We start from the raw sequence: 10,676 nt of genomic DNA on the forward strand, positions 1-10,676 counted from the left end.
TTTTAATGTATTTATCTCCTCTGTCGGTTGTTTCCCGCCAAAACGACTTACCGCCACCCGTTTCTGTTTTTCTCCCCTCAAACCCAACCTGTGCCATAAAGCGGCAGGGGGGTGGCGACTGCTAAGTAAAGAAAATTGCCCATCAGGGCTGTGCCATCAGTGGTGAGGGCGAAGGCGATCGAGGATAGGGATGGCCACATCGAAGGTAGGGATGGCCACCACTTGGAAAAACAACCACAAACCAAAATGACAAACGAATTTACAATACATAAAAATACTTTTATAAATAAATAAACGATGTGATTTATTTTCCATCAATTTCATTCATAATTTTAATGTAAAGAATCAGGTTAACAAATTTGAACATATGAAATTTGGTAAATAAACAAAAACACACACACCACACACACACACACACACACACACACACACACACACACACACACACACACACACACACACACACACACACATAGATATACATACATATACACACATTGTACATACATGTGCGTACACACTCCTACAGCAATTAGCACACAAACAAAAGCACGCATACATGTGTATTGTACATGTTTCCCAATGAAATTCAGCAGGAGAGGGTTGTTAAGGTTCCCCGCGATGTAGTTTTCAATGCATTCATTCATCTACAAAAATTCCTTTGAATGCTACAGTTTGATTCAGCTAATGATAGTTCGACTATGCGCTCTGCTTTTATAAACGTTGTATACACAGCTAAACTAAATCAAAATTTATATAAAAATATCAGTCTTATTTATACATTATGAAAATATAAGATGTTAGATAGAATAGACCAAACTAAAAGTCATATATATCCGCATGAAATGTAAAAACATACCTAAAAGAAAATGAGACTGATTTACAATACAAGGACAATAAACATAACCATAAACGTATCCATAAACAATAGCAACCACCTCGAATAAATAAACTTAATGAGGAGAGCGGAGAAGAAGACAGACACGTAAAGAATGCGGTGTATGTGTTTGAAGTCCCATACATCTCCATACAACAAACGTGCGTTCTTCACAACATGCAAGGCAATCTGAATGAAATAAGTCCGTACACAATAGGTTTTTTAAGATCACAGTATTAGGATCTAGGAACAACATATTTATTTTTTCTTTCAAATTAAAGATTCAAACTATTTCGTTATATGATTTTTTGAAAATGTGAATTTTTGAAGTTTAAGGTTGTTTCCAAATTTAACTTTACGTTTGAAAAAGTTTCTCTGAAATGTTGTTTTGTTTCTGTGAATAGTTTAATTTTTAGAAATAATTAATATAAAAAGTTTTAAAAACTTTTGAGTAATTATAAACCTGGATAACAAGTTAGTATCAAAATGATTATTTTTTGTATTTTTGTCAAAAAACATTTAAACCGTATCGCACAATTAACACTAGTCTACGAACAAAAGCATTTCACAATTTTATCTAATACAAAAACGAATAGCAATAAGAATATCAAATCCTTAACTTACAATCGTGAACTATCTAATTTTATCAAATGTTTGTAGAGTCAAGACCAATACATATGAATAGTCATTTGCATTCATGTCACTATATTAAATTTGATAAAACTGAATTTATTTTTTAAAAAACTTTTATTATTTTAAATAATAATTTTTTAGTTGTTGACGAATGATTTTTTTTACGTAGACACAAATCTTCATTCACAGTTGACGAAACAGCAGCAGCAGTTTTGTAATGGTTTTTTCAGAAAAGTATGCATTTATGTCGTTAATAATAATTTATAGCAATGCCCACAGAGTAGGTAATCTTTTGTTATTTTCGATTTTCTAAAGCCCACCACACTTTACATGTTTCGAGTTTAACGTCATCATCCTTCTCATCGCGGCATCATCACCAATTTCATCATCTACCTAAATAAAATCAATTTGGTAGATGTTCATTTTATTTTTTTTGATATCTGTTAAATAATTGTTTTCCCAGGGCAATTTGAAAATTTTTTTCGTAGGGTTTTAAATAAGTTTTTCAATAATTTCAATTATGAAAAAATTTTTGTGTTATTAAATTTAAAATCGAATTAGAAAAAAAATTAAGAGCATTATTACTATATCGACCTGTAAAAATCGGGTTATTGAATGATTTATGTTCTTTCTTGCTCGAGGCGAAATATTTCTTGCTCTGCGTTCATCCATTTTTTTTAAAGAACTGAACTGTTTTATTCAGGGTCTTGTCAAACAAAGATCGTTATTTTTGATCTGTATATTTTCCGTTTTTAATTTTTTTAAGTTTACTTATTTTATTATTTCATCTAACTTTTTAAGGTTATTTATTTTTTGTTGTTCAATCCTGTTTGAAAACTTTCTAAATTACTTTTTTTTGAAACAAAATTGACGTGCAAATATTACGTCGACTTCTGTCTCGACATATATTTCGCATGAGGGATAATTGAATTTGGACAGAATTTCAAAATAACAAAAGAAATAAAATAATAATATAAATAATAATATAAATAAATGGAAATATATATGTGATAAAGTAAGGAGATAGGTGGCAAAAAGTAGAAAAATCCAGCTGAATAATAATGACATGAATCAGAAAAGAATGGATTTGTATGGCGTCGAGGTATGAATACTAAATATTAACAATCAGAATTTTCATGGCTTCAGCTGGAGGTGTATGTTTGTTACATGACGAGTTTAGGAGTTTATTTTTTTGCTTTTCAGTTTTATCTTGAGTATATTATTGATATACAAAAATTAACGTAATAAATGGATGTTATAATTAATAAAAAGAACAAAATTAATTATTATATATATACAATTATCAAAAGTGATTTTGAAACCCGCAAATGTGTCTGAAATAAATTGACGTGAAGGCTAACTCAAAAAAGCACGAGTTATAACCGCGATACATAATTGGAATCACTTAAATTTTACGTACTTGTAGCAAGTTAAGTACTGCACACATACTTATATACACATACATATAACACACATATACATTAAACATAAATATACACTGTAATGCATACTTAATTCGCACATGCGATGCATTGGAGAACACACAAACTCTATTTATTCCTGCCTCTCATCTCTCAGGGACTGCCCATGTGAAAAATTCATCAGGGAAATCATCTTCTTCAGTCATGGTATCTCTTCTTGCTGAAACAATAAAACTACGGAAATGATAAAAATTATAATTATTATAATATTAATAATATTATTATTATATTACGATTAATATATAATTATTATTTAAGACTATTGGTATAAAAATGTATGCATTTCTTATTTAAGACAACGCTTAAAATAAGAAGAAAGCGAAAAATTGTAACCAACGTCACGTAGAAACTAATGTAAAATTAAAGATCTGATGATATACGTATTTATTTTTCAACACAAATTTAGACTTAATATAAAATTCAACAAATAATGCACAAGAGCCTGAGATAACGAGCAGTCATTTGTCATTTTCATTGTGCTTCACGTCATCGTAGTAAATATTTTCAGTTACCTTATCTTTAAATTTTCCACACACACACAGACGTTAGAACTGGACCTGAGAACAACGATGACAGCAACACAACAACAACAACAAACCATTTAGATAACAATAACGACAACAAACATAATTCGACTCCAACAGGCCAACATCTCAATATTCACCAACAATCTAACTAAACAACAGCTTAATCGAACAACGCCAAGTCCAACCAATAATTCATTAACATTTAATTTAACAAACTAAATCATTAAGACCAAAGTTAAAAACATGCAAAAGTAGTTAACTTATAAAAATTAAATTGCCAAATAAAACTCAACAAAAAGTGAATGGAAAACAACTAAAAAACGTCAATAAACAGTAAAAAAAATTAAATTTCATCATTTGGGCCCTTGCAACATGACAACGCCAGTATCGATGAAGAAATGGTAAAAAATGAAACAGCTAAGTGTTCTTCAAAAAAAATTTTTAATAGAAATATTACAGTCTTACAGCAACAATTCCATTTAAAAATAAGCACAAAAACAGTAGAAATAAAAGAACTACAAGTCAACAACAAAACAACAATAAAAATTTTGTAAAACATTGCAAACAAAATAGAAACAAGACAGACAAGAAGGCAGACAGACGGACAGACAGACAGAGAGACAGACAGACAGACATCAAGGCAGACAGACAGACAGACAGACATAGAGACAGAAAGAAAACAATAGCAGGAATGTATCGCAACAGCAGAGAACGATTCTCAGCATCATTGATCGAAAAGAATTCACCAACACACGCAAGCAGCACAATTACATCAGCAAGAATATCATCAGATGACATCAATAATTACTGCAACTTTGACGCATACTCGCCACAAATATTTTTAGAATCGCCGCAATCAGAGCTTCTATTTGACCCATTCGCCACAATTTTTGTCGACAGCTGCTGCTCTGAAGGTTTCTTTCCACAGAATAAAATACACCGTAAGGAAGAAAAAGAAGAAGATGATGATGAAGAGGTTGGCGGCGCATGGATGGACGTGAATGACGATGTTCATGATATTAGCAGGGAGGTTGATTGTACACGTGATTTAGTGCACGGCAGATATGAAGATGATCTCGACGGTTTGCTGGGCATGGATGCTAACGAGGTATTCGATCCATTGCAAACAATTGTAGATGACGACGTTTGCTGTCAAGTTCATATACACAACGAACGAGTGAACGACTTTCACGATCAGGCGTTTGCATCTTATTCAAATAATCTAAATAATTACAAAAATGACGTCGACGACGATGATAGATGTGATGACAGTAATTTGGAGATGGAAACTCAGAGCGATCAAGTAAGGAGTGATGCGGCTGACAACGAGGAATGTTACGTCGAACAAATGCCAAACTGTGACTCTAATTACTCATCGTCACTGGATGACGAAAAAAATTCATCGATCAAGGAATCTCCTCTCACTTCTAATTCGCCTCTGACCTCTCCAGAAACTGTGATGACGTCATCGTCTACGTCATCGCAACATTCTAACACGAGTGGTCAATCGAGCGATAACGGCATTGAATTAATTGATCTTAAGAGTGAAGCGGTCCTAACGAAATGGTTTGCAAAGAAAGTACAAACTGATGGTGGCGTCAGTAGTGGCGAAAATAAACTGACCGAGGTTACAGTTATATTCCAACCGTGCTCTTTGCAACAAAATGCAGCGACAATTATTAAATGCTGCGCAGGAACGAAAGATGATGAAAATTTATGGCCGCAATTATTGCTGGTCAAAGATGACGATCCTAATAAAATTTATGCCAGACTCACTTTAGACACCGATATGATTGTGTCTGATGTTTCGTTCACCCAAGATAAACTTGATAGCAATTTGAAGTGCATGTTTGTTTCCGTCTATCGAACAAAGGTTCGGGAAAAAATTAACGTTACTGCAAAAACTGGTACGATGTCATGGTTCTCAAGAGTTTTGCCAGATTTCGGAAAATATTTTCCAACCGTCTCATCCGGTATAAGAAGGCTGGAAAGTTTCATTCCAAAGATTTCCCTCGACGTCGAAAATGTTGTAGATTGTGAGAAACAGCTAGAAATAGGAACTGAAGATTTTAACTCCATTAGAAAATTTAAAAAACTTTTTGAAGACTGTTTATTTAACAATAGATCACGTGATGTTAATGGAAAAAATGCCGACGAAAATTATTTTCCTGTAAATTCAAACGAAACTGAAGCTTTGAAATTGCAAAATGGAAATAAAATTGTTAATGGAGACAGTAAAACAATGTTTAAAAAATCTCCGAAGCGTAGTGTGTTTCAATCATTAACTCAACAGTTATCGTTCACTCGTTTCAGCTCGGATAAGGAGGAGAACGTGGGTAGCGGCTTCTCTAACGACGTACAAGTTACATTCCAGAACGAACAAGTTAACATTGCAATTATTGATGAGTGCTTTGTTGACTTGGGTAGGTTTTCCATTAATTTAGCTTACAAAAAACTTTGGACAAAAATATACAGTCAATTTTTTTTAAATTCACCTTTCAAATTAACAATAGCCCTAAACGATAGAAGACGACTCAAAAACAATGCATCTCCATCATCAACTTCTAAACAATTCAAAGAAAAAAATGATAAATCGACTTCAGAAGAGAGTTATGACTTGTTAAATTTCAGCCAAATTTTTGAGGAGGACGACGACAATAACGTAGATGATCCGCTCTCTGAACGTTTCGTAACAGTTAGAGATGTTGTGACTAACTTACCGTACGTTTCTAACGAATATTCTGCTAAACGAGAACTGAAAGTGCAAACATTCGGCATTAAAAAAGATAACAAAATAATCGGCAGAAAAATTGAATTAGCCAGGTTAAAGATTTTTTCGCCTTCAGCTAAAAACATCCAAAACGAGAACTTACCGCTGCAAGTGGCCGTTCACATGCTTTCACGACACAACGCCAAGATTCGATTGCACATCGAGTTGATACCGAGACTACAATGCACTGGCACCGTCGTTCGCCTCCCGGTGGCGCAGAGCTGGATGGAGTTACTGAAGAAGATGAGATGCAGTAGAAACGCGAGCAGCAAGCATCGAGTTGGCGGTAGCAGTGCTGGTGTTGCCGTTACGGGCTTTGAAAAGTTGCAAGTCTTTTTAAATTCACACGAACGCACTGATGTTAATTTTCTTGAAGTGACTTGCGGCGAAGCCTGGTTTTGCGAATCAGACGAACAAATCAACTGGTTTGTCGGTAGTTTGACACAACAAAACGAAGCAGGTTCTTTCTTGTTTTTTTTGTTTGTTTTTTAAAAATTGACATCATGTATTGTTAATGTGTTCAAGTTTGTTTATTGCGGTTGCAGTTAAAATTTGTAGGCAGTACGTGACGTACTGAAAAGAAAGTCCAAATGACGTTTTAAATGATCATTTCCAAGAAGATGCACGCCCGCTGCAATAATAACCATCCAACTTTCTATACTTCATCTCATTTCTGCAAATTGCCTAAATTATTTTCTTATATCTGTTCATTTCATTTTACGCTGTGTTTATTCAGTTTCAATCTTTCTCAATCTTTTTACAACATGACTCAATTGTAAATATTCTAACGCTTGTCCTGAAAAAAATCAAACGCTGTTTTATATTAATTTATAGTGAATATGTGAAACATATGAACGGCGGCATGCTGCAGTCTTATATCATGCTGCTCACACGTGAATGCTTGCTGGCTCCTCTGGAGAGGACTTCATAACGTGTAAATCAAACTCAGGCCAACCCATTTACGTATGCGTGCAAAAACTTATTTGCACTTAACAAGAAAAAGCATTAACAAATCGACAAAAATAAGCACACTAACATGCTGGTATGTTCAAAAAGACGCATGAAAACATGGCAGCATACACAATAAATGATACATTAACATAATAAGTTTTTATATTTTTATTTTAAATAATTTTCTTCATTTAAAAATGTAGAACAATTATTTTTTATTTGTTTTGATGTAAGATAAGATAACATTCCACACAAGCAATTTTATACCTCGTTTAAAATTAAAACAAATGAAAGCGTTCAATGAATAAGCCAACCTATTTGTTGGTTCATCATCAACTGACCAAATAATTTCAGCGTCGGTATTTTATTTCACTTTTACGCATTCTTATAATAGCAAGCATTAAACAGATAAATAAGAGATGCCCGGAAATCCCTGACTTACAGGTCGCGAGTCAAATTCGTTGTAATGAAAATGTCAGTTAGCTTGAACCGAGTATGTGGAGAAAGCGGACTGCTTACCTTCACCACCTCACTCTACACCACACAAAACCAAAACCTCACAACACCAAGTTACACCAAACCACGCCACATCAAGCCACTGCTATTTGAATTGAAATGTGTTCTCTGTTTTTGATTGTCTCTCCTAATCAAATTATAACCTAATCCAAACTAAATATAATTTTTTTTCTGCAGTTTTTTCATTCGTATTTAATGTGTGTTTGCTATTTGAAGACAAGTATATTAAAATAAGTAATGGCTTATTCAAATAATTTAAAGGACATTTTCTCCATAAGTGAATAAAATTTTCAAACATTCCTTCTTTCTGGAAAACTGTATAAAGTACACAGCATGCAATTAATATAATTTTCCAGACATTAAAGCATGTTAACATTGTGACCTGTTGATTTTTTTAATCACGTGATGAATATTTTCATGCCATTTGTTTCTTTTCATCTGACATCAATTTTAAATTGATTGTTTTTCTTTGCTCCTATCCTATTCCTTAATCTTTCTCTTACTCCTCTTCAACTCCTCCTCTTTCTTTCTCTTTCCTGTTTCATTTTTAATTTGCAATTTGATTTGCACGTTTATTTTTCTCGATATGTTTTTCAATTTTTATTTTGCTTCCTCCATCCAACTTTCTTTTCTTTATGTTTTGATGATGACCTGTGTGGTGAGTGAGTGAGTGAGGTGGGCTGTTCTTTAGCGATGCAGTAATGCCGCATGATGGTTGTTTAACGCGGTGACGACCGTTGAAAGTGCTCCTCAAATAATTCCACCAAGTTAACGCACACGCTGGCTTATCCGCCGATGCTACATTGCACAATTTTTACTCAATGGATTTAGTTAGTGGATTTGAAAGCTTCTTTGTTCCACGCAATTGAATTAGTTTTATAAAATTAAAATGATTAAAAAAAATTGTTGAAGCCCTGGCGACAATTCTTCAGACACTTCCATTCACACCTCAGTGATGATTTGCTTTTTTCTAAAAATAAAGTAGACCAAAAAATTAGAAAGAAACAGAAAAATAAACCCATAAACACAAGTCAAGCAGAAATAAGCAAGTAGTAAATAAAATAAGCAATTGACAATTGAATATAAAATGAGCCAAGGTAATCGAATCATTAGCTCCCGTCTCGACAATGAATGCTGTCCGACTAATGCTGCCTAGTAAAGTTACAAGACACATCATTAAAAACGTTCTACACAACACATGCCATTTCTACCGTACACATTACTGCACACTTTCTTGTAAACTCTTCTGTTGTACACTCTCCGTACGAGACTATAACATTCAGTTTCTTGTATCTTTTGTGCAAGCAAGTGTACGTTTGCGACGACCTTCAAGTGTACAGCAGGAATTTTGTTGTTTCCAACTGACTGGCTGACTGACTGCACAACATAACGAAAATTTAAAATGCATTGCTTGGTGTTCATCCTTGAAAGTGCAACCGAGTTTGAAATCGTCCGTGGAAGACAAACTTTATCGTGTGATATTTAAAAAAATGTGAGAGTAAATTTTTATCATCAATATTTTAAAGTTATAAACAAATATTAACGATATTTTTTTATTTATAGTTCATAGAATTATGAGGTGAAATTTAAGGTAGAATTGCTCAAGAAAAAAGAGTAAAAGAGGTTTAGAGATATATTTTGTTGTGAAATATGGACAGCAAAAGTTAGTAGCTTCAATACAATTTTTCTCTAATAAACAGTAAAACATCCTTATCACACTTTTTATTCAACACCGAAAAATCACTTTGTAATGAGCCAACGCATTACAATAAAATTTATGCCTAGAGAAGAATTAGATCAATATGCTACCGATGCATTCATTGCACATCGGGGTACGAGTACCCGTACACACGCTTTGTGCACGCGAGATAAGCGTGCATGCTTTCGTACGTACGTACGTACCAGATATTTGTGCACGCAAACTCCGTGTTGAAATTGGTAATTCTCTCGTTATTTTATGTCTAAGATAAAAATAAATAAATATATTTGAATTTAAACGATCGTAAGCTAATGCTTTTTTTAAGTTTTAAGGTGAAATATTAATTTTTTTATTATTCTTTAAAAAGATGATAATTTGTTTCACCAATTGTTGCGCCTACATTTAACGAGCAGATATAAATAAAAGTTGATTCAATCATAGTTAGCCAATCAGTAAATTGAAATAAAATGACAAAACTTCAAATGGGAGGTGTGATTTTTTCGATCTTCCCAGGTGTTGAATATTTGAAACGGATGGGCTTGCGATTCACATTTGTGAGATGCATTTGACGGATAGTTTGTATAATAACTGTATGTATAACTAATATACGGCTGCCAAATGGAAGAGTTGAATTTCCCGTGAAAAAAAATTTTGAAAAATTTTGATTAAAAATTGAAATAAAAAGTATTTGCTTTCAAATCAGTACTTTTTAAATTAAGAACAAATTTCACAAATCGAAAGGTAGGAGATTGAGAGTGGTTTTGATGAATGAATAAAATTTCAACTGAAAAAGTTATTCATTGAAAAAACTTTTAAACAACTAAAATTGAATCTGATTAAATTTTCAAATAAAATTTTTAATTAGATTTAAAAATTTCCAGTTTAAAATATTCGAATGGATCAATTTTAATTGAACCAATTCGCAGACTGTATTAAATTAACTTTAAAGTTTAAAGCATATTTTAAACGTAAATTATTTATTTATTTATTTAAATAATATAAATGTATACATAAATAATTATTTATTTACGATAAGATAGAGAAAAAAGAAAAGAAGATAGAAAAAAGAATGAATGAAAGAAAGAAAGAAAGATAGAAAAAATGTAAATGAAATGTTGTGCTTGGAGCAAATACTTAAACTCACTCCACTCCTAAAAACAAATATAAATGTATAACGCACTACGTTCGTGTATGTATGTATGCATGTATGTATGTTTGTTTG

The 10,676-nt window shown here is 32.8% G+C and overlaps 1 protein-coding gene across 1 annotated transcript; it reads left to right on the forward strand.

Annotated features, from left to right (window-relative positions):
* Positions 1-3,032: 3,032 nt before the first annotated feature.
* On the forward strand, positions 3,033-8,711 carry HELRODRAFT_159511 (hypothetical protein; the record flags this gene model as incomplete). Its single annotated transcript, XM_009011395.1, has 5 exons — positions 3,033-3,138; positions 3,534-3,535; positions 3,967-5,145; positions 5,392-6,748; positions 8,668-8,711. 5 exons carry the CDS (start codon positions 3,033-3,035, stop codon positions 8,709-8,711), a joined length of 2,688 nt encoding a protein of 895 aa, XP_009009643.1.
* Positions 8,712-10,676: the final 1,965 nt, after the last annotated feature.

This window comes from Helobdella robusta (genome assembly GCF_000326865.2).
Source record: "Helobdella robusta unplaced genomic scaffold HELROscaffold_1, whole genome shotgun sequence".
NCBI lineage: Eukaryota > Metazoa > Annelida > Clitellata > Rhynchobdellida > Glossiphoniidae > Helobdella > Helobdella robusta.